The sequence below is a fragment of the Eucyclogobius newberryi genome, unplaced genomic scaffold (genome assembly GCF_026437365.1).
Source record: "Eucyclogobius newberryi isolate DKJ021-1_F unplaced genomic scaffold, fEucNew1.0.hap1 SCAF_22, whole genome shotgun sequence".
Taxonomy (NCBI): Eukaryota; Metazoa; Chordata; class Actinopteri; order Gobiiformes; family Gobiidae; genus Eucyclogobius; species Eucyclogobius newberryi.
The window spans coordinates 21852181-21876355 of NW_027315857.1; the positions used below are offsets into that span (position 1 = coordinate 21852181).

Below are 24175 nucleotides of genomic sequence, written 5' to 3' on the forward strand. Positions count from 1 at the left end.
ACCGTTGATTATCCAGGATGAGCTTTTTCAAGTTTTTCAAATAGTAGCATTTTATGAAATCCTAAACTTAATAGCCCTTATAGCGAGTGCATGTGCAATATTTTATTCTCTAATTCATGATAAAAAATCTTATAAATTCATAACAAAATGTGAAACTAAATTAAAAAAGCAGTTTTTATTTACATGTTATGCTAATATAATGCAACTCAATGTGAAAGTGTACTATGTAAATACAATACGCTGATTAGATAAAGGAGTATGTTACAACTACATTTTAATGCAGGTATTCAGTATTCTGTAACTAAATACATTTACAAATGATTATTTCTCGTTACGCTCTGACAGCTCAATACACTTCCACATTGGCCTTTTACCCTGTGGCACATGTTCTTTTGCCCGTCGCTTTGCAAAACTGACTAAACTGAGTCACAAAAGCAAACGAAAGGCAGTTATGTGGAATATTGTCATTCTAATTCTGTAACAAAACGATTTTCCAGAGCAGAAAAAAGGTTGCAATGGTCAGAAAACACAGAAAACAAGAGGTTTTTGTAGACAATATTCAGAGTAGATCATTAAGAAGTATCCAATGCTAACGAGCCACAGAATAAAAGGCGTCCTCTGCTGCCGCTGCACCGCGAGAACGCCCTGCTTTAAAACAAAACAAATTGATAGCTAAAATGTAAGATGCCGTTGTATGCATTCGCCACACAAAACAATTAAAATAACCTTTTTACCTTTGTTCTTTTCAACAGTAGAGTACAATGCAGTCTCACTGGACACATTCTGCTCTAAAAAAGACAAACGAGTTCATTGTTGATCAAATTGTCCTTTGACATTGTTGAATTTTGACACAGTTTCCGTTCATATACTTACTCTTCTTCATCTTGTCGGCGGTGCAGTACAGCTCCCCTTGATCAGCGGCTCTTGATCCACTGCCTAAAGGTAAAATTCAAAATTGAGGGAAAACATAACATTAACAAATAAAACATAACAGTAGGTTAATTAAATTGATAAATGTACGTTTGGTCCTCTTGGCCTTGTTCACGGTAGAGTACATGTCTCCCTCCGTCGCTGCAAAATTGGAAAAAAATAAATAATTGTTTTGTCCCCAATTTTACACAGGTTGAAGGCTCAGTATTGTCTTTGTTTGTCAGAGCGTTTTCATGGCATATTTATGTAAAAGAACATTAAAGGTCATTCAGCACTGAGGTTTCAAATGAAGTCAACTGGAAAATGTTCTTAAAATTGGTAAATTCCAGTACTTTCAGATTGCAAATGGCTTCCTGACGATTAAAGAAGGGGGATTTTGATTTCAGGATGCACATTTATGTAACATGACATTGCGACATGGGGAAAGCATCAAATAGTTGCGCACTGGTAACGGTGGGGAACATGAAGCGCAAAAAAAAAAAAAGGACGTCAATGAAATGAATAAATGTACGTTTGGTCTTCTTGGCCTTGTTCACTGTAGAGTACATGGCTACCTCCGTCACTGCAACATCTGAAAAAATGAAATAAAAATATACATATACATGTGTATATTATACACATGTACTGCTGGAGTTAAATTCTGCAGAAAAGATGAAACTCTCTCTCCAACTTCAAATAATGACAACAAAGGTGTGTATGTTTTTTGTCCCCAATTTTACACAGGTTGAAGTATCTTTGTTTGTCAGAGCGTTTTCATGGCATATTTATGTAAAAGAACAGTAAAGGTCATTCAGCGCTGAGGTTTCAAATGAAGTCAACTGGAAAATGTGCTTGAAATTGGTAAATTCCACTACTTTCAGCAATAGCTCCCTGACGATTGTAGGAGAGGATTTTAATTTCAGGATCCACGTTTATATTACATGGGGAAAAGCATCAAATCGTTGTGCGCTGGTAACAGGGTGGCTGCCCACGAGTCCGAAGGTTTACTGGTCCGAAGGTTCACGAGTCCGAAAATTCAGAAATTTTAAGATTCACATGTCCGAAGGTTTATTAGTCCGAAGGTTCACGGGTCTGAAATTTCACAGAAATGTTAAAAATTTCACAGAAATTTTAAAAATTTCACCAAAATTTTAAGGTTTACAAGTCCGAAGGTTTATTAGTCCGAAGGTTCACGAGTCCGAAGGTGTGAGTCCGCGCAGTGGGCTCTACTTGCGGCTCTCCTCACCAAAGCTGTGTCTCCGTGCAGCGGGCTCTCCTCGCCTCCCTTTGCCCCACACACTGCTTTTTGGATGTTTCTAGTGTTGATGCACTTTTTATGATTAAACTCACGTATTTTCCTTAACCGACTTGTTTCTGTGCATAGCCTGAGCTCCTTATCATATTATTAATGAATGAATTAACTCAAATAGCCCAGCTGTTTCGGCCGCGCGCCGCGGCTCTGTAGACACTCCCGTCTTGGCCAGCTTGACGAGCCCCAGTGCGTGGCTTCGTGCTTCGTGCGCATTTTACAGACTGACTACATCCCGATGCCGTCTGCACCTTCACTTTAGCCTATGAGGAACTTTCGGACCAGTGAACCTTAGGACCAGTGAACCTAAAGACTAGCGAAATTTCGGACCAGTGAACCTTCTGACTAGTGAACCTTTAAAAGCTTCGGACTTGTGAACCTTCGGACTAGCAAACCTTCGGACTAGTGAACCTTTAAAACCTTCGGACTTGTGAACCTTCGGACTAGCGAACTTTCGGACTAGTGAACCTTTAAAACCTTCGGACTTGTGAACCTTCGGACTAGCGAACCTTCGGACTAGCGAACCTTCGGTCTCGTGGGGGGTAACCGGTAACAGTGAGGAGCAGGAAGCACACAAAAAAAGAGTTCCTACTCGCAACTAAGCTGTTATTGTGGGACACACATTGTTGCATTATTTGTTTTTGTCAGAAAAGGTTTCAAAGGATGTCATCTGGACTCATGAGCGCTGATTGGCCCTGTCAGAAGGGAGGAGTTATAACTGAAACCTGCCCTGTTCTTGTTTGTAAGTCTGACAAACAAGGGCAGGTTTAGGCTACAACTCATTCCCTTGGCATTACTAATGGTGTAGTAAACAAAAGCTAGCTTGCCCCCGTTAGGCTAATGCAGGTAGACGGTTGTGATGAACGCGATTTGACGACAGAAACGTTTCGATAGTAATGGCACAAAAGACCTCCAGGGCGCTACCAATGACGTCACAAATCTGAGGAACTTGGAACTGTTTTTTTTTTTGTGAGGAAACGCCCAGTTCTGTAAAACAAGCGTGAGTGAAGCCAATGAGGACTCGCGCGGTTGAAGTTTTGCATAGTGTGCGTCGTTGAACGGGCGTGTACCTGACCCGAAAAGTCTTTTAGTCTCGAACGTGCATCGCGGAGCTGGATTTTAGCGAAACATTTAAGATGATATTTTCTGGTAAGACTTTGTAAACACATGCGCCTTTATGCAATCAGAGGTGCTGCAGGAGGAAGTCGAGGTGGAAAAAATATGAAACGAGAAACGGAAGTGAGCAGAGCAAATGGTTCTTTCACTTGGTCCAACTGGAGAACAGGCTCTTTCGAAAATGTGTGTGCAAAGTTCACGTTCACACAGGCACAATTGTTTTTGGCGGCGCATTTGCCGTCGTGGTTTACAGCAGCGTGTGCGGACAACGCTTGGGCGGGAGTTTGTGCGCGATACCGTTTGCGTAGTGCACGCTCTCGTCGTGGATCAGAGAGTAGATGTCTCTTCCGTTCTGTTCGGACTCCTCGGCTGAAATAGAAGAAGTAAAGAAACCACAGACATGAAGACCGTTTTTAAGAGTAGGCAGCAGTTATGCGCAGTTACTTTTGTCTGCGCCTCGATTTCCACTTCAGCCGCCTTTACGCGTAAACAGGAAGCGCCTCTTTTATCACGGCGTACAAAGGGTTTTTTTTTTGACTCGCTGCACGCTGTAACATTTCTGGTGTTACGGCAACTGCCTTGACCTCGCTCACAGAAGTACTTACAGTAAGTAAGGTAGATAGAAGCGATAAAAGCGATAGACACGTAACTGAGCACATTTTAAATACTGTGGATTATTCTAGGCAGAGTAATGACATCACCACGGAGTATATAGTCACCTTTTTTTCTCCTTTTTCAAACTTTTTCCCCCTTTTTTTAACGATATAGCGTAAAACACATACTTAGGTTAGCCCATAGGTGGCGGTAAATGCACCTTTTCAGTTAGCTGCCATTAAAAGCAACACAACAACAACCAAACGCAACGAGTGACATGCTACATCATAATGTCAATTCATGCAAATATTGAGCGATTTTGTAAACGGCTACAGTTTATGAAAATCATGTTAATTCAGAATCGCAAAGGAGTTTTAATGAACATGAAATACACTGGATTTGGGTTGATATTGTGATACTAGCTCTGGTATCACTCGGTATTGAATAAAACAAAATAGAAAACTCATTAAGTCTAGCATATCAGAGGAATAGGTTTAAAGGTATACTCCATACTTGTGTAGCTAAAATGTCATTCTAATAACTATTTTTAAGATTTTCATGACAACCGTGCCCATTTTGTCTGTTAAGGTCAGCAAAAAATAATGTTTAAAAGAGACATATTATGCTTTTTTACCCCCAAAATTGAAGAAGTACATCATCGCTTTATATTTTGGTCATTGAAAACCGCAATACTGATCTAAAAATGCTTAGTAATAAACGGCTCCATCGTCTTGCGGTTTTGATCACAGATAAAGCAGAGTTAGGGTTAGAAACACTGTTCTCATTCATTAATACGTCTCCTTTCAACCTGATCCAGCCTCGTAATCCCTGGACGTTTGACACACGACCGCGGCAGAAAGAAATGTTGGAAATAACGTTGGTGATGGACATTTCTTACCTTGATGTCCAGAGCCCGGACCACGGTTGCGTTTACCTGTGGTTAAAAGAAGATTATTGAAAAATGATTTGTGTCTATACTTTTTTGATATGTGCAGTGAGATCTTGAAGTTACCTTTGTGTTTTTTACAGATGAACACCAAAACCAGCAGCAGCAACGGCAGAGCGACAAGAGCAGCGAGATATATGTGTTTGGAGAGACTTATGCCCGAAATGTCCCCGGCAGAAGTGATGGAGCTGCTCCCTGAGAAAAAGACACACATCTTTAAACAATCTTTAAGCCGGTCAGAGACTGGATCGAGCTGCGTTTGTCGCTGAACTCTCTTCCGCCGCCTTCACCACCGAGTTTACTGCCAAAGGTCATTCATAACATTCACGAGATGGTTTGTTTTCTTCTCAATTTGATTCAAACGTCCCCTCACCTCCCACAGCCAGCCACTGCTCCTCTGACTCTCTGTCCTCTGAGGCTTTGCACTTGTAAACTCCTTCGTCTGATTTGGAAACTTTGTTCAGGGTCAAGTTTCCAGTGGGACTTTTCCCGATCATCTTGTCGTCTTTGTAGAAAATAGAGGTGTAGTTTGAAGAGGCCATCTTGTCTCCACAGAACAGATTGACGTTCTCGCCCTCCATCACGGGCTGATCAGGACACTCCAGGAACACAGCTGGATAAAACCCCCTCACTGTGATTTTAAAGCTTAAATGTGCTGAAATCTTTGAGACATTACGAAGACTCACCTCTAACTTGTAGCTGATTGTCTTCAGAGAACTCACTTGTAGATGTTTTACATTTATAGAGCCCCTGATCAGACACTGAGATGTTGTGAAGGGTCAATTCTCCAGATGAACTTGTCTTTAAGACAACGCCATCTTTGTTGAAGTCAAACTTTGTGGAAGCCATTTTATTGTTCTTTTCAAGGCATCGAAGAGTCACATTATCTCCAACCATCACCGGACGAACTGGACTCTCCAGGATAACATCAGCCGCTATTAGATAAATAATAGTTTGAATATTTTGTGTTTAACTGTGGGATCACACGACACACCAAATCGAACTGTACGGTCAGCGACTCAGAACTAAATTAGACCAGGACCAAACCAGGACTAGACCTTTTTAAAACAAAGCTTTAATTGAATCTGCTTCATCTTTTTCTCGTCCCATCTTGTCCAGTAAAGTGATCAGATCGGCTTTGTAAATGTCGCACTCTTTGCACAGCGACTTTCAGCTTCTTTCATCTGGACAAAAGTTCTTGGTCTTGGTAGTTTATTATCCTAGCAGCTGTTTGTTTCCTATAGATGAAAACTGTTTTTATGGTTTGATTAATGCAGGGCTAGTCAACATAAGGCCCGGGGGCCATATCAGGCCCACTAAGCAATTTTATCCGGCCCACAGCCCATCTTCCTTTTCTGGTCTGATTCTGGGTCAGCACTCGATTAGACCTGGTTCTTGGGTTTGGTCCTGGTCTGATTCTGGGTCAGTCCTGGTTCAGACCTGGTTGGTTATAGTCTGGTCTTGTCCGGGAAAGCATTTTGTATGTCATTTCTCAGAAAACTCTGATCTAGTAGTAGTATCTTATTGTTTTAACTACATTTACTGACATTGTGCAACCCAAAATGTGGTTATAGTAGAGGCATGTTGTGAACCTCTGGCCCAGAGACCTTGGCCCGCTGTAAAATCTGGTCCCTCTGGAAAATAAAGTTGAATAGCCCTGGTATAATGTTCAGTATGGAAGCCAACTCCAACTGCAAACCAATTCCACCTGCAGGTATAAATAAAGGTACCTGAACCTGAACGCACGCTAGACCTTTAGAAGAAAACACACATGCTATGCAACGCTTTTCCGGGTTTGGTCCTAGTTTAGTCCCAAGGAAGTATTTTTTAAAGGATGATAGAAGACAATAGTAAATATTATAGAATGATTAAGGCACTGGAAACGTACCTGTGACTGTGATCCGGACAGACTCACTTCTCCTTTTGTCCTCGCTCTCACACCAATATTCCCCAGAGTCGCCCGGGTACAGCATGGCGATGTGGCACGCTCCATAGTCTGTATTTTTGTTGCATGGAATTGTTGATTTTTGTTGTGTCATATTCCGCCTCACCACCCGCCATTTGGTCACTTTATTGAAAAACCCTTCACACGTCACAGTGACATCAGTGTATTCAAAGAACTGCCGCCTGGACAGGACCATGCGAGGGAAAGTACGCTCTGAGGAGGAAAGAGATGCATTAATCATATTCATAATGACGTTACTGGGGTAAGATTTATGGTCAATGTCAAGTAAAAAACATAAAAATACAGCGTAGCAAGAAACCTAGAGACCAAAAGTGCCATAAAACACGATGTGAGTTCAGAGTCTTACCTGTTTTTTGTGAAAGTCCATCATGAACAGACATCAGCACCAACACATTCATAACTGCACAGATAATTTAGAGGTTTCAAAGATCTCAAAGTGTTAATAATCGTACCGTATTAATCCATAGAAGTAAATAGTAACTTCAGACTTACGCAGAGCGATAGAGGAAGCGTCCAGGTCCATGTCGTCTCACGTCTGCTCAACGCTTCAGCTCAGGCTTCCTATTTACGCTGTTATTTTTGGTTCTGGCGGTTTCACATTGACAGTTTTACCTTAGAAACGTCATCATTTCCTGTCAGAACTAGAGCTCGGGACAGTTTCTAGTTAGCACAGTTTTAAACCATTATAGATTTTAAGATGCACAAATACAGAATTTGGTGTTCATTTCAAAGTATTCTGACAATATGGAAATATGTATTTAACAGTATATAATCAGCAGTGTAGTAGGATGTTTCACAGTTTTTATATTGTGTTTGCTAATGCTTCTCTGTGGACGTTTAACACATTTATCAGTAATTGAATCTAAACAGCTTCACCAAATAGCATTATGGCAACTTTGGACATGAAGCATTCTCATGTGTCACACGTGTGGTTTGTGAGGCCGTCAAATGCAGAAAACAGACGACTTCCTCTTCACGTGTTTATTTTTGATTTGAAGTTTCATATTGAGAGACTCAACAATATCACAAGTGCACACAAGCACAAGCATGAAGCAAATGTATTATTCTAAAGAGTTTGATCTCATCTTACTGTTTTTCTTCCCTCAATAATAATAATAATAATCTGTTGTAAACTGATATTGTTGCTTAGTTGGTAACTTTTGAGGGAAAATGTAGATTGTGTGAACTTATTGAACACCTTTAATACTTCAAAGGTTTTTGTCCAGCAGCCAGGTCCAAAAATGTTCACCTTTAAGCAAAATGTGTAGTTTAGATCTCAAAATGGGTGATGGCGCCACATTCATGTCAGCACCACAGAGAACATGCTCCTGTCCACGGGTCTCAACTTCCTGTTTAATGCAATGTTTTGATATCCATCCCTCTTCTTGCACTTATCCGGGGCTGGGTCACAGGGTCAGCAGTCCAAGCAGGAACTACCAGACTTCCCCCTCCCCAGACACTTCCTCCAACTCCTCTAGGGGGATCCCGAGGCATTCCCAGGCCAGCCGAGAGACATAGTCCCTCCAGCGTGTCCTGGGTTACTTCCTGGTGGGACATGCCCGGAACACCTCCCCAGGGAGGCGCCCAGGAGGCTCCGGAACAGATGCCCCTTCCCACCTCTTTATTATTTATAATCTATTATTATTTAAGGACGAAAAACGGTAAGTCAATCAAATTGTTTAGAATAATCATTTGTTTCATGCTTGTGCTTGTGTGCACTTGTGATATTGTGGACTCTACAATATCACAAGAACACCTAAGCACAAGCATGAAATGTAGATGTACAATGTAGAGTCTCTCAATATGAAACTTCAAATCAAAAATAAACACGTGAAGAGGAAGTCGTCTGTTTTCTGCATTTGACGGCCTCACAAACCACACGTGTGACACATGAGAATGCTTTATGTCCAAAGTTGCCATAATGCTATTTGGTGAAGCTGTTTAGATTCAATTAAAATGTGAAACATCCTACTACACTGCTGATTATATACTGTTAAATACATCTTTCCATAATGTCAGAATACTTTGAAATGAACACCAAATTCTGTATTTGTGTGTGCTAACTAGAAACTGTCCTGAGCTCTAGTTCTGACAGGAAATGATGACGTTTCTAAGGTAAAACTGTCAATGTGAAACCGCCAGAACCAAAAATAACAGCGTAAATAGGAAGCCTGAGCTGAAGCGTTGAGCAGACGTGAGACGACATGGACCTGGACGCTTCCTCTATCGCTCTGCGTAAGTCTGAAGTTACTATTTACTTCTATGAATTAATACGGTACGATTATTAACACTTTGAGATCTTTGAAACCTCTAAATTATCTGTGCAGTTATGAATGTGTTGGTGCTGATGTCTGTTCATGATGGACTTTCACAAAAAACAGGTAAGACTCTGAACTCACGTCGTGTTTTACTTTTGGTCTCTAGGCAAGGCAAGGCAAGTTTATTTGTAGAGCACATTTCATACACAAGGCAATTCAAAGTGCTTCACAGCAGGAAAAATGCATTCAAATCACAAAGAAATTACAGAAATACAATAAAATTAACTAAATTAAAAATTATCAATCCAACTGATTTTCTAAACTAATAAAATCACAAATAAAAGAGAAGAGTGCAAAGAAAAAATCCTTTCAGTCATATGCGCAGCTAAACAAAACAGTTTTTAGCTTAGATTTGAACATTGTCAGAGTAGAAGCCTGTCTCACATCTTCAGGAAGACTGTTCCAGATTTTAGCTGCATAAAACTGAAACGCAGATTCCCCATGTTTTGTCCTGACTCTGGGCACCAGCAGGAGGCCGGTCCCTGAGGTCCTCAGAGTCCGAGATGGTTCATATGGCACTAACATATCCAAGATGTACTTTGGTGCTAGGCCATGGAGAGACTTGTACACAAGCAGAGCTGCTTTAAAGTCTATTCTCTGAGCCAAAGGGAGCCAGTGCAGAGACCTGAGAACAGGACTAATGTGATCATACTTCCTGGTTCTAGTCAGGACCCGAGCAGCAGCGTTCTGGATGTACTGCAGCTGTTTTACAGCTCGTTTGGAGAGGCCAGTGAGCAGGCCGTTACAGTAGTCTAATCTACTGGAGACAAACGCGTGGATAAGTCTCTCTAAATCTGGTTTTGACACTATATTTTTGATTTTGGCAATGTTTTTTAGATGGTAAAAAGCTGCTGATGTTATTGATTTGACGTGGCTATTAAAGTTCAAGTCTGAGTCCATTATTACCCCCAGATTTCTAATTTGGTTTGTAGGTTTTAGAGCGAGACTCTGGAGGTGACCGCTAACACTTTCTCTTTGTTTCTGTGGGCCAAAAACGATTATTTCAGTCTTGTCTGAGTTCAGCTGGAGAAAGTTGTTTTGCATCCACAAACTGATCTGTTGGATGCAGTGACAGAGTGAATCTACTGGTCCATAGTCACCTGCCGACAGTGAAACATAGATCTGAGTGTCGTCTGCATAATTGTGATAGGACACATTTTCACAGCGTATCAACTGACCCAACGGCAGCATGTAGAGGTTGAACAGAAGGGGACCCAGGACTGACCCTTGGGGCACTCCACAGGTCAGGGTCATGTGGTCTGAGACACAGCTACCAATTTCAACAAAGTACTTCCTGTCTTCCAGATAGGACCTTAACCAGTTTAGGGCAGTGCCAGTGATGCCCACCCAGTCCTCCAGTCTCTGTAAGAGGATCCCATGATCAACAGTGTCAAAAGCAGCACTCAGATCTAACAGAAATAAGACTGAGGCTTTGCCCGTGTCAGTGTTCAGGCGGATGTCATTTGTCACCTTGACAAGAGCAGTCTCAGTGCTGTGATGAGGTCTAAAACCTGACTGAAAAACATCAAATGAGTTGTTTATTAAGAGGAAATCTGTGAGCTGTTGGTAAACAACCTTTTCAAGGACTTTGCCCCAAAATGGCAGATTAGAGATGGGCCGGTAATGACTCAGTACTGCGGCATCAAGACTGCTCTTCATTAGGAGAGGCTTTATGACCGCAGTTTTCAAAGACATTGGGAATGTTCCAGATTGAAGCGACATGTTAACTATGTGAGTGAGTGGTGCTAACAAACTGTTCAGCACAGACTTTAGAAATTTGGTGGGTAACACATCAAGGCAGCATGTAGATGAACTCAGACTGGTGATGATCTCATGGACAGTTTTGTCAGTTACTGGTGCAAAGTGAGTTAGCTCTAAGTGTCTTGGTGGTTTTAGGGTAATTTTTTGCATTGTGGGATTTATAGCATTTTTAATGCCCTGAACTTTGTCATTAAAGAATAATGCAAACTCATTACACTTGGATGTGGAAATGAGTTCTAACGGCAGCTGAGCTGGAGGGTTTGTTAATCTGTTTACTGTGGCAAACAGGACAGTTGTTACTGCAGCTTCCAATTATTTCAGAAAAATATCTTTCCATAGTTCTACATAAGATTAGGTTGTACATGTTCAGCTTTTCTTTGTAAATCTCTTTTTGAACCTGGAGCTTTGACTTGCGCCATTTCCGTTCGGCCCTGCAGCACTCCCTTTTCTGTGCCCTGACCGAATCATCATTTCTCCACGGCGCCTTCTGCTTATTTTTAACCATTTTAGCCTTTATAGGGGCGATGGTGTCCAGAACATTCAAAACACTAGATGTAACAGAGTTCAACAAATCATTTACATTAGAACATGAGACATTTTCGAAGTTTATCATTTCCATAAACAGTGCACCTGTGCCATCACTTATGTGTCTCCTCTGAACAACTGGAGGACCAACCGGAGGTTTGGGAGAAACAGACAGGTCAAAGAAGACACAGAAATGATCAGACAGAGCAACATCGATCACATTAATATTTGAAATATTTACCCCCTTTGTAATTATGAGATCTAGAGTCTGCCCTCTGCTGTGGGTGGGGCCTCTCACATGCTGAGTAAGACTGAAGGTTTCAAGGACAGCATCAAGCTCTTTAGCGTTTCTGTCACAAATATTATCAACATGCACATTGAAATCACCTGTAATGACCAAACCATCAAAGTCTGTGCATACAACTGAAAGCATCTCAGTAAAATCATCAATAAAACTTTGGCAGTGCTGGGGAGGCTTGTATAAAACAATGAAGAGAATGGATGGAGACCGTTTTAGCTCCATTTTAAAGGAGACATACTCAAATGATGAAAACACCCCAAAAGACAACCTGCGGGTAATTATTTCATCTCTAAAGACAGCACAGACTCCACCCCCTTTTTTGTTTTCTCGTGTTTCAGATTCAAACTTAAAGTTGGGTGGAGCAGATTCTATCAGAACTACATTTCCTGTGTTTTTGTCAAGCCATGTTTCAGTTAAAAACATAAAATCAAGATTATAAGAAGAAATAAAATTATTAATTAAGAGAGATTTGTTACATAAGGATCTGACATTTAGCACAGCAAGTTTCAGACTAGTTTCAGTGAGACTGGGCTTTATCTTTTCACAGGGAATATGAATCACATTTCTCAGATTGGGCCTGACTCGCATTTTGTTTTTCCATCTCTGTGATGATGTGACTACAGAAATAGCACTAGGGGGGGCTCTTTTTACATAGGGCCCCGGGTTGGTTTGATTTTTAATGTGACAATAAGTCCCGGCAACGCTGAGACCCAGTGCATCCTAGCTATGGGAGATACCAGGTGAGAGACAAGGGGGGATGGGTGGTGGGGCTTTTGTTGGTGTAGTCGGCTTGTGCAGGGAAGAGTTGATAAGTATTGACATAGCCCTTGCTATATTGGGCGTGAGTGGAGCCATCTTAATGCCTGATTTGATCAGACTTTCAAAATGGCTGGGAAGGCCCATGGGTGAGAGTGGAGATGAGAAGGAGAATGATGAATCTTTAGTGGGAGTAGATGTTGCAGGGGGAACCCAGGGCTGGTGTGAAGGCAGGGGCGATGACAGGGATGTTGTTGGGCTTGTCACAGATGGGTCCAAGGCCTTTGAAGATTGTTCCTTTGCTGGAGGCGGTGGAGGTGAATGTGGAGCAGCTGGAGCTGAATCCTTTGCTGGTGGTGGTGGAGCAGCTGCTGATGAATCCTTTGGTGGAGGCTGAGGTTGTGGTGCTTTTGATGTTGAAACATTGGCTCGGTCTCTGGCTGATGGAGCAGGAATTCTTCTCTCATTCCTCTCTTCTCTAACTATCTGCTCAGGACCCTGTCCAGGCCCAGTCCAATGCCTCAGAGCGTGGAGCAGGTTCTCTGTCAGCACCCTCACTCCACCTCTGCATAGGTGGGGGCCATTTCTCTTAAACAGGTCCTCTCGTTTCCAGAATAGATAGAAGTTCTCAATGTAGTGTAGTCCTCTAGGGGTACACTCTTTGGACAGCCATGTGTTCAGCTGAAGAAGCCGGCTAAACTTGTTTATCCTCCTGTCGATGTTTGGAAGAGGTCCACTTATGAATGTTTTGATTTCCATTTTATCAAGCACGTCGAATAACTTCAAGAAGTCTTTTTTCAAAACTTCAGTCTGTTCCCGCCGCATGTCCACTGCACCCACGTGCACAATCAGCTGTTTAGCTCCTCCATGCTTAGCCATAATATTTGGAAGGAGTGACGTTATCTCAGAAACAGTGGCGCTTGGAAAAGAATGTGTGTTTATCTTTTCATGCGTCACGTGACTTATCGCGCCGTCCCCAACTAAAACAATCTTCGTGACCTTGGCTTGTGGCACAGATCCTCCTCGCTGTATTTTGGCCACGTCATCTTTCCTTTTTTCATTTAATTCCATCTCTGAAAGTGGTAAAAATCTGTTGGTGAGCTGTATTTTAGGCGACTTCACGTTATCTTTGTATCGTTTAGGCTTTGCTCCAAGTTTGTTCCAAGAAACAGCCTGGTCTTTCTGGTTTTTAGACAGTTTTGGAAACGACACAGAGTCACTGCGGTTTAGGTTGAAAGTAGCAGTTTTTCTTGTAAAAAGTGTGCTCTTCTTACCGTCGGTTGACACAGGAATGGTATCGTGAAGAACTTTTTCAGATTCCAAAACAAATATCCGTGTTTTCAGCTCATTAATTTCTTGTTGATATTTCCGACAGCGTTCACAGTCTTTCTCACTTCTTCTCCCGGACATGTCGCTGGCGTCAGATATGTCGTTAAAACTGGAAAAATGTTCTTAAAATCCTTGGTTTACTTGAAAAAGTCTAAAGCAAAAATGTTTGGAAGACAAAAACTGATTAAAAAGCAAAATAAATAAGGAAAGCAGCGATAGCAAGCGGAGCGAGCGAAAAAGCGTGTGCACTCTTCTTGAGCTTGAGCAATGCCCCCACTAGGTTTCTTGCTACGCTGTATTTTTATGTTTTTTACTTGACATTGACCATAAATCTTACCCCAGTAACGTCATTAAGAATATGATTAATGCATCTCTTTCCTCCTCAGAGCGTACTTTCCCTCGCATGGTCCTGTCCAGGCGGCAGTTCTTTGAATACACTGATGTCACTGTGACGTGTGAAGGGTTTTTCAATAAAGTGACCAAATGGCGGGTGGTGCGGCGGAATATGACACAACAAAAATCAACAATTCCATGCAACAAAAATACAGACTATGGAGCGTGCCACATCGCCATGCTGTACCCGGGCGACTCTGGGGAATATTGGTGTGAGAGCGAGGACAAAAGGAGAAGTGAGTCTGTCCGGATCACAGTCACAGGTACGTTTCCAGTTCCTTTATCATTCTATAATATTGATTTACCGTTGTCTTCTATCATCCTTTAAAAACTACTTTCCATTTCCTTGGGACTAAACTAGAACTAGAACAGGACTAAACCATGTCTACATCACGACAGAACCAGGATCAAACCAGGACCAAACCCGGAAAAGCGTTGCATGTTTTCTTCTAAAGGTCTAGCGTGCGTTCAGGTTCAGGTACCTTTATTTATACCTGCAGGTGGAATTGGTTTGCAGTTGGAGTTGGCTTCCATACATACTGTACATTTTACCAGGGCTATTCAACTTTATTCTCCCGGGGGCCAGATTTTACGGAGGTTCACAACATGCCACTACTGTAACCACATTTTGGGTTGCACAATTTCAGTAAATTTAGTTAAAACAATAAAATAACTACTGCTAGATCAGAGTTTTCTGAGAAATAACATACAAAATACTTTCCCAACATTGGTTTGCAAAATTTTCCATCCAGAACTGAACCAGAATTAAGTTAAGACTAGACTATAACCAACCAGGTCTGAACCAGGACTGACCCAGAATCAGACCAGGACCAAACCCAAGAACCAGGTCTAATCGAGTGCTGACCCAGAATCAGACCAGAAAAGGAAGATGGGCTGTGGGCCGGATAAAATTGCTTGGTGGGCCTGATATGGCCCCCGGGCCTTATGTTGACTAGCCCTGCATTAATCAAACCATAAAAACAGTTTTCATCTATAGGAAACAAACAGCTGCTAGGATAATAAACTAAACTAAGTGTTTTCTTTTTGCATCTTGGGACCAAGAACTTTTGTCCAGATGAAAGAAGCTGAAAGTCGCTGTGCAAAGAGTGCGACATTTACAAAACCGATCTGATCACTTTACTGGACAAGATGGGACGAGAAAAAGATGAAGTAGATTCAATTAAAGCTTTGTTTTAAAAAGGTCTAGTCCTGGTTTGGTCCTGGTCTAATTTAGTTTTGAGTCGCTGACCGTACAGTTCGATTTGGTGTGTCGTGTGATCCCACAGTTAAACACAAAATATTCAAACTATTATTTATCTAATAGCGGCTGATGTTATCCTGGAGAGTCCAGTTCGTCCGGTGATGGTTGGAGATAATGTGACTCTTCGATGCCTTGAAAAGAACAATAAAACGGCTTCCACAAAGTTTGACTTCTACAAAGATGGCGTCGTCTTAAAGACAAGTTCATCTGGAGAATTGACCCTTCACAACATCTCAGTGTCTGATCAGGGGCTCTATAAATGTAAAACATCTACAAGTGAGTTCTCTGAAGACAATCGGCTACAAGTTAGAGGTGAGTCTTCGTAATGTCTCAAAGATTTCAGCACATTTAAGCTTTAAAATCACAGTGAGGGGGTTTTATCCAGCTGTGTTCCTGGAGTGTCCTGATCAGCCCGTGATGGAGGGCGAGAACGTCAATCTGTTCTGTGGAGACAAGATGGCCTCTTCAAACTACACCTCTATTTTCTACAAAGACGACAAAATGATCGGGAAAAGTTCCACTGGAAGCTTGACCCTGAACAAAGTTTCCAAATCAGACGAAGGAGTTTACAAGTGCAAAGCCTCAGAGGACAGAGAGTCAGAGGAGCAGTGGCTGGCTGTGGGAGGTGAGGGGACGTTTGAATCAAATTGAGAAGAAAATAAACCATCTCGTGAATGTTATGAATGACCTTTGGCAGTAAACTCGATGGTGAAGGCGGCGGAAGAGAGTTCAGCGACAAACGCAGCTCGATCCAGTCTCTGACCGGCCTAAAGATTGTTTAAAGATGTGTGTCTTTTTCTCAGGGAGCAGCTCCATCACTTCTGCCGGGGACGTTTCGGGCATAACTCACTCCAGACACATATATCTCACTGCTCTCGTCGCTCTGCTGTTGCTCCTGTTTGTTTTGGCGTTCATCTATAAAAAAATACAAAGGTAACTTAAACATTTTACTCCTCATATTAAAAAAGTTACATTTCAATAACTTTTTTAACCACAGGTACATGCGATTGTGGCCCCGACACGAGACATCGAGGTAAGAAATGTCCATCACCAACATAAATTCATTTTCTTTAATACAGGTGCAGTTGTGGCTAGATTAGGTTTAAACATTGTTTTAAATACTGCACGTGGCTCTAGAATAGAAGAGCAGACTGACCAATGCACCAGTATTAGACCCATTTCCCCGTCTCTACTCTTTACTCTTCTCTGTTGTATTCTGTCCTACTCTTTACTGTATTCTGTTCTTATTTTCATGGAATAATGAAGGTAACGTTTTTGCATAAATGCACTTAAACCTTTATGTTTTCCCCTCTCTTCAGGATCAGTTACACCCAATGAAGCAGAAGGAACATACACCGCTTTATCTAAAAGAGACACTGCTTTGTACCAGGACTTGAGGCAACGCCTTGCAGATGAATAAGGGAAAATCATACATTTAGAAATGTGAATTTGAAACGTTTTCTGCTGTTTAATTACATGTGTTTTTCAGAATGTTATGTTTTCATAAAAAAATATGTAATTTCATGTGTAAATAGCCAATCGTGTCCATATTTGTGACAAACTGTATAAATCACAAAACTGGATAGTGTCAGGCTTCTTTTTCCAAATCTCTTCATGTGGAATTTGAACTAAATCAAGTTTAGAATATCATCTCTCCATTCTGAATTTTCCCGATGTGTGATGTCATATTCTACCAATGACGTGGCTCCAAGATCTGCTCTTTGTAAATCCATAACAACAGACTCATTAGCATTAGCATGTCGGAGGGAAGCCAACATTTAAATCCCATATAAATCTATTAGTATTGTGTTTTTAATGTATTTTTATGTGTGTAAATGTGAATTGTGCTTTACAAATAAATGAGATTCAATGATTCGATTGACGAAAAAAAACAAAGTTTGGTCTGTAGTGTCTCGTCTTGCATAATAATACTACAGCTATCCCAGTTTAAAGCAGCATGTGATGGGTCAAATGCAGAGGAGAATTTGTTTTGTTTGTCATGCACGATGTGGGACAAGAGAAGTCTCACAACCCACCCCACAAACAGTGTCGGCTGATGTAAACAAGCTTTAAAACACTGGATAAAAACACTACAGACATCACCACTGTCATGTTACTGAAGTGGGACAATTATATCCCATTTCAGGGGCTAAGACATAATGACGAGTCCTATAACAAGGCCAGTTACGTGGCCCCGATTGGTGTTATACAGAAGCTGACTCTGGGGACATAGAACGTCACCTCGCTGGGGTGAAAAGAGCCTGAGCTTGTGCGGGAGGTTGAGCGGTACCGACTAGAAATAGTTGGCCTCACCTCCACGCAGTTTGGGCTCTGGAACCATCTCCTCGAGAGGGGCTGGACGCTCCACTTCTCTGGTGTTGCCCGCGGGGAGAGGCGGGGCTGGTGTGGGCTTGTTTATAGCCCCTCAGCTCAGCCGAAGTTGAAGTTCACCCCAGTGAACGATACCAGTCAACCTCCCGCACAAGCTCAAGCTCTTTCCTCCCCAGCGAGGTGAATTTCCATGTCCCCAGAGTCAGCTTCTGTGTCCGGAGATCTGGTCGTCAAGGCCCCTGCCGTTGACTGCCGCCCAGATCTCTTTGCACCGGTCCCTTACGGATCCCTCTGCATGTGGTGGGTCCACGACGGTCTCACTTCACTCGTCCGGGCTGTGCCTGGCCGGATCCCGTGGGGAAAGACCAGACGCTCGCCGTCGAGCACCCACCTCAGGCCTGGCTCCAGGATGGGGCTCCAGTAACGCCAATCCGGACGACGTAACTGGCCTTGTTTTAGTACTCGTCATAAGGGGCTAAGATATATCTTATTTTTAATTCCAGTGGCAGAATTATTGTCAGTATGGGCAGTGCAATTAATCAAATATTTTCAAATCATATACCTTTAATGCTCACAAATCAGTGTTTCTATGAGCCATTTTTTGCATTCTTTAAAACAAAATAAAACATGAGGGAGACTCACAAAGAGAGTTCACAAAGTGATGGAGCATGAGGCAGATGTTTTCAAATTTAACCAGATTGTCCCACTTCAGTAACATGACAGTGGTGATGACAGTGGTGATGTCTGTAGTGTTTTTATCCAGTGTTTTAAAGCTTGTTTACATCAGCCGACACTGTTTGTGGGGTGGGTTGTGAGACTTCTCTTGTCCCACATCGTGCATGACAAACAAAACAAATTCTCCTCTGCATTTGACCCATCACATGCTGCTTTAAACTGGGATAGCTGTAGTATTATTATGCAAGACGAGACACTACAGACCAAACTTTGTCATTGAATCTCATTTATTTGTAAAGCACAATTCACATTTACACACATAAAAATACATTAAAAACACAATACAAATAGATTTATATGGGATTAAAATGTTGGCTTCCCTCCAACATGCTAATGCTAATGAGTCTGTTGTTATGGATTTACAAAGAGCAGATCTTGGAGCCACGTCATTGGTAGAATATGACATCACACATCGGGAAAATTCAGAATGGAGAGATGATATTCTAAACTTGATTTAGTTCAAATTCCACATGAAGAGATTTGGAAAAAGAAGCCTGACAATATCCAGTTTTGTGATTTATACAGTTTGTCACAAATATGGACACGATTGGCTATTTACACATGAAATTACATATTTTTTTATGAAAACATAACATTCTGAAAAACACATGTAATTAAACAGCAGAAAACGTTTCAAATTCACATTTCTAAATGTATGATTTTCCCTTATTCATCTGCAGGGCGTTGCCTCAAGTCCTGGTACAAAGCAGTGTCTCTTTTAGATAAAGCGGTGTATGTTCCTTCTGCTTCATTGGGTGTAACTGATCCTGAAGAGAGGGGAAAACATAAAGGTTTAAGTGCATTTATGCAAAAACGTTACCTTCATTATTCCATGAAAATAAGAACAGAATACAGTAAAGAGTAGGACAGAATACAACAGAGAAGAGTAAAGAGTAGAGACGGGGAAATGGGTCTAATACTGGTGCATTGGTCAGTCTGCTCTTCTATTCTAGAGCCACGTGCAGTATTTAAAACAATGTTTAAACCTAATCTAGCCACAACTGCACCTGTATTAAAGAAAATGAATTTATGTTGGTGATGGACATTTCTTACCTCGATGTCTCGTGTCGGGGCCACAATCGCATGTACCTGTGGTTAAAAAAGTTATTGAAATGTAACTTTTTTAATATGAGGAGTAAAATGTTTAAGTTACCTTTGTATTTTTTATAGATGAACGCCAAAACAAACAGGAGCAACAGCAGAGCGACGAGAGCAGTGAGATATATGTGTCTGGAGTGAGTTATGCCCGAAACGTCACCGGCAGAAGTGATGGAGCTGCTCCCTGAGAAAAAGACACACATCTTTAAACAATCTTTAGGCCGGTCAGAGACTGGATCGAGCTGCGTTTGTCGCTGAACTCTCTTCCGCCGCCTTCACCATCGAGTTTACTGCCAAAGGTCATTCATAACATTCACGAGATGGTTTATTTTCTTCTCAATTTGATTCAAACGTCCCCTCACCTCCCACAGCCAGCCACTGCTCCTCTGACTCTCTGTCCTCTGAGGCTTTGCACTTGTAAACTCCTTCGTCTGATTTGGAAACTTTGTTCAGGGTCAAGCTTCCAGTGGAACTTTTCCCAATCATCTTGTCGTCTTTGTAGAAAATAGAGGTGTAGTTTGAAGAGGCCATCTTGTCTCCACAGAACAGATTGACGTTCTCGCCCTCCATCACGGGCTGATCAGGACACTCCAGGAACACAGCTGGATAAAACCCCCTCACTGTGATTTTAAAGCTTAAATGTGCTGAAATCTTTGAGACATTACGAAGACTCACCTCTAACTTGTAGCCGATTGTCTTCAGAGAACTCACTTGTAGATGTTTTACATTTATAGAGCCCCTGATCAGACACTGAGATGTTGTGAAGGGTCAATTCTCCAGATGAACTTGTCTTTAAGACAACGCCATCTTTGTTGAAGTCAAACTTTGTGGAAGCCGTTTTATTGTTCTTTTCAAGGCATCGAAGAGTCACATTATCTCCAACCATCACCGGACGAACTGGACTCTCCAGGATAACATCAGCGTCTTTAAGATAAATAAGAGTATTAGTATTTATAATACTCAAAGGGACAGATTTACTAAGATTCAAAAAGGTCGGATTTTGTGGCGATTTTCAGATCATGAACCTTTCTCCAAAATCCTTCTGTTTTCTTAAAAACTGGTTTTAAATCTAAAGATTCAGCTCACTCTGCTTCACACTTTAGCATCTCTTGCTCTGATTGGTCAGAGTGGTCACGTTGTATGTGACAACAGCCAACGGATGCATGCGCTAGCGAGAATGGCTCATTGATTTGAATGGACAGCCGTCTCGCTCCCTGGGGCGTGGCGGAAAGAGGTGAAGCCTTGTGTGGACCGCCACTAGGCGGAGAGTGTGTGGGTATTGTGGGGGTAAGTGGGTTTTTGTGTTGTAGGCTCAGTAACGGCAGGCGTGAGGCTAAAGTAAGTTGTGTTTTTGCCTCCATAGCTCGACGCTGGGCTGTCTTGGGCATGTTCAGGTTGCACGCCGCAATGAAGTTACCTCTGTATGTTACAAACACTATCAATACACCCTTGTCTCATTATTGTTTATTTGTTAAATATAATGTCCAGGCTCCTGCGTCTCTCCCTTTTTCTCTCTCTGAACTCGGACCCATTCTTTGTTGAACTGAGGATTATGTAGTGACCACATGGACAATGTGGAGACTGACATACTCTGAGCCTTCTGGAGAAGTGAATTATGTACAACTAGACACACTAGCATTTAATATAAACTAAACTAAGCTAAATCTAACTTAAATCATAATTACAATTTTTTGTATCATTGTCTCTATCCAATTATTTAATGTCCAATTGAACTTGTGTGACCTAAACAGGTTAAAATGCTATTCTGGGTTCCCAGTCCCTTACATAATAGGGTGGTATTGTGGTAACTGTTTAGAACTTAAATCGATAATGTGAGAAACAAGGCAGCTCTGCCAATCGCATTGCCACATAAAATGTCTGACTGACATTTGACTGGACAAGAGAGGACTTACAGTTCAACTTCAGACAAGCCAAATGTCTCCGACTGTCAAAATACTGAGAAAACACTGAAAAAGTCACTCAAAACGAACATGTGCTCAGTTAAAGGGCGTATCACGGGTTTTTTACGATTTTCAAATTTGGACTTTATTTGATGTATTTTAACCTGTTGTACGTATAAATTATACTTTTACACTAATCGAGCAGGTATTTGTGGAGAAAACATTGAAAAATCTTTAGAAAATACGGGAAGTGACACACCAGGTCAAAGTTTATGCAGAATTGACACAAAATAAACGACTTTTTTTGACTCTATCTAAACATGAATTCAACAAAATAAAGTCGCTCTCATATAAACAGGAAGTGAAATTCAAAAGCTAAAAACGTGCTATTCTGTGATAACATTTATATATGTTTTTAAGCAAAATTTTAAATACATCGCCTGACCTGTAGGGGGCACTTTAACAGCCTGAGCTAAACCATTCTTAGTTGTTGCTGTCCTGCCCTTGCTGTGTTATCCAGCTCTACCTACTAACTTCTGCAGACAATGAAATAAACGCACCTGTGACTGTGATCCGGACGGACTCGCTTCTCCTTTTGTCCTCGCTCTCGCACCAATATTCCCCAGAGTCGCCCGGGTACAGCGCTGCGATGTGGCACGCTCCATAAATGCCACTGTTTTTGTTACAGGACACTCTTTTTTCCGCCATATTCTCCCGCAGCACCCGCCATTTGGTCACGCCTCCGAAAAACCCTTCACACGTCACAGTGAGTTCGGTGTATTTGAAGAACTGCCGCCTGGACGCGACGACGCGAGGGAAAGTACGCTCTGAGGAGGAAAGAAAGTAAACCAGCTGACGGTGAGTATTTGTGCGAAGTGAACACGCACGGCTAAGGAACTGGCGTATAAATAAATCTATATTCAAGTTATTGGCCTAAAAGGCATTGTCATTGTCGGTAAAAACTATGAAACGCTGCATGGAAAGTAGCTCGGTGCGATTGTGTGTGCAGAAAGTCTTACCTGTTTTTCGTGAAAGTCCATTATGAACGGACATCAGCACCAGCAGAGTCATCGCTGCGCAGGCAATACAGAGGTTTCAAAGTACAGTATTTTTAAAAATGGATTAAATTGTCATCGGAAACTTACTCAGAGAGACGGGGAAAGCTGTGAGGTCCATGTCAGCTCAAACCGAGACCTGCCTCTGACTGAAGTGACGCTTCCGCTTCATTTTAACCTGTTTATTTTTAGTTGTGAGAGTTTTGTGTTGACAGAAGTGACACCACGATTGCACGTCAGCGCCAGCAGCACGAGAGTAAAACCTGAAGTGATATCTACAATGTTTCAGATCATCAAACACATTTAAATACAAAAACAACACAAAGAAAAAACAAAATGCTGCTTTTAAATCAAGGTTTTTATTATTAAGGGAAAACAGAATCCAAACCTACATAGCCCCACACGCTTCATGAATCCACGACACAGGAGGAAACTGCCGTGATCCGACCTGCTCGTCCCAGAGTCCTGGAGACGTCCAGGTCCTGCAGAGATGGAAGTCTGCAGTCGATCACCTTCTCAGCAGAGGGCGCTGTAGTCTCTGTTTGTCCCTGGCTGTGGCTCCAGCGTACCACACGGTGATGGAGGAGGTGATGGAGGAGGTGAGGATGGACTCGATGATGGCCGTGTAGAACTGCACCATCATCTCCACTGGCAGATTGGCTTTCCTCAGCTGCAGCAGGAAGTACATCCTCTGCTGGGCCTTCTTGATGAGGGAGCTGATGGTGGGCCTCCACTTGAGGTCCCGGGTGATGGTGGTACCGGGGAAGCAGAAGAAGTCCACAATGTTGTTGTTTTTTTTTGCTGAATTAATACTATGTAACGTTGATGACCCCACATGATGAACACTCTTTTTTTTGCCTTACTTTTTATTCATTTCTTTATCCAAATAAGACAGTACAACAAAAACATTCAGTCCATTATGAACGGTCAACACCAGCACCAGGACATTCATCACTGCACAGGTCATTTACGTGTTTCAAACTATTTTCTGTAATACTTTAAGAGACTAAAGTGTCAGCGTAGCCTCTGTGGGCGCGATGGCGGAAGCTGTTATGTCTTAGTGTCTGCAAACCTGAGAGGTGACTCTATCTAAAGGTTTCCTCTGTGTTTATTTAAGGTTTCGAGAGCACGTTGAGCAGTGAGAGCAAGCATTATGAGGCCAAGTAATGACGGCCTTGACAGTAAGGTTCAGTATGATTTCATCCATGATCGGTACCTTGGGATTCTTATACTTTGGGTCAAGCAGAAGAAGTAGAAGGAAGTGCGACGTTAATGCCCTCCAAGAGTAACTGTCTGGGTGTAACATCTAATTCATGTTGTGCAGTTAAAATTGACAGTTTGTGAGAGTGAATACAGTTTTTTTACAGAAAGTTTTTTTACAGAAAGAAATAAACTAACCATTGTGTTTGCAGCATGTTTATGTTGTATGTATGTATGTAAGTTCATTAACATGCACTGTCCCCATGAACGTATTTGTGTGTGGTCAGGTGAATGTAAAGCCTTGGATGAAATGGGAATAGAAAAGGTTTGGGGGGGTCATGAGCAAGCCAATCAGAGGCCAAGCTTCCTCT

The 24175-nt window shown here is 41.9% G+C and overlaps 2 protein-coding genes and 1 long non-coding RNA gene across 3 annotated transcripts; 1 reads left to right on the top strand and 2 right to left on the bottom strand.

Moving 5' to 3' along the window:
* Nucleotides 1-464: 464 nt before the first annotated feature.
* On the bottom strand, nucleotides 465-22620 carry LOC140371532 (Fc receptor-like protein 5). The gene is made up of 13 exons (XM_072458702.1): nucleotides 22569-22620; nucleotides 22110-22376; nucleotides 20324-20572; nucleotides 20011-20250; nucleotides 5561-5809; nucleotides 5248-5487; nucleotides 4941-5069; nucleotides 4827-4862; nucleotides 3632-3703; nucleotides 1442-1501; nucleotides 874-936; nucleotides 735-788; nucleotides 465-475 (listed from the first exon to the last, which is right to left on the bottom strand). Exons 1-13 carry the CDS (start codon nucleotides 22618-22620, stop codon nucleotides 465-467), a joined length of 1722 nt encoding a protein of 573 aa, XP_072314803.1.
* Nucleotides 6905-7417, bottom strand: LOC140372080 (uncharacterized). Its single transcript, XR_011928516.1, has 3 exons — nucleotides 7333-7417; nucleotides 7187-7240; nucleotides 6905-7032 (listed from the first exon to the last, which is right to left on the bottom strand). It is a non-coding gene; the product is annotated as an uncharacterized lncRNA (long non-coding RNA).
* LOC140372111 (Fc receptor-like protein 5) lies at nucleotides 8991-18239 on the top strand. Its single transcript, XM_072459393.1, has 6 exons — nucleotides 8991-9075; nucleotides 9168-9221; nucleotides 14217-14486; nucleotides 15548-15796; nucleotides 15870-16109; nucleotides 18016-18239. The coding sequence occupies exons 1-6, from the start codon at nucleotides 9045-9047 to the stop codon at nucleotides 18237-18239; spliced, it is 1068 nt and encodes a 355-aa protein (XP_072315494.1). The 5' UTR covers nucleotides 8991-9044.
* Nucleotides 22621-24175: the final 1555 nt, after the last annotated feature.

Bases quoted from the DNA above. Each gene is read 5' to 3' on its own strand.
- LOC140372111 (XM_072459393.1), top strand. From the start codon at position 9,045: ATGGACCTGGACGCTTCCTCTATCGCTCTGC. The intron at 14,487-15,547 runs GTACGTTTCCAG...TTTATCTAATAG, and splicing joins TGTCCGGATCACAGTCACAG to CGGCTGATGTTATCCTGGAG. The intron at 15,797-15,869 runs GTGAGTCTTCGT...GGTTTTATCCAG, and splicing joins CAATCGGCTACAAGTTAGAG to CTGTGTTCCTGGAGTGTCCT.
- LOC140371532 (XM_072458702.1), bottom strand. From the start codon at position 22,620: ATGACTCTGCTGGTGCTGATGTCCGTTCATAATGGACTTTCACGAAAA. The intron at 3,704-4,826 runs GTAAGAAATGTC...CTTCTATTTCAG, and splicing joins TCCGGGCTCTGGACATCAAG to CCGAGGAGTCCGAACAGAAC. The intron at 789-873 runs GTAAGTATATGA...TGTCTTTTTTAG, and splicing joins CGCCGACAAGATGAAGAAGA to AGCAGAATGTGTCCAGTGAG.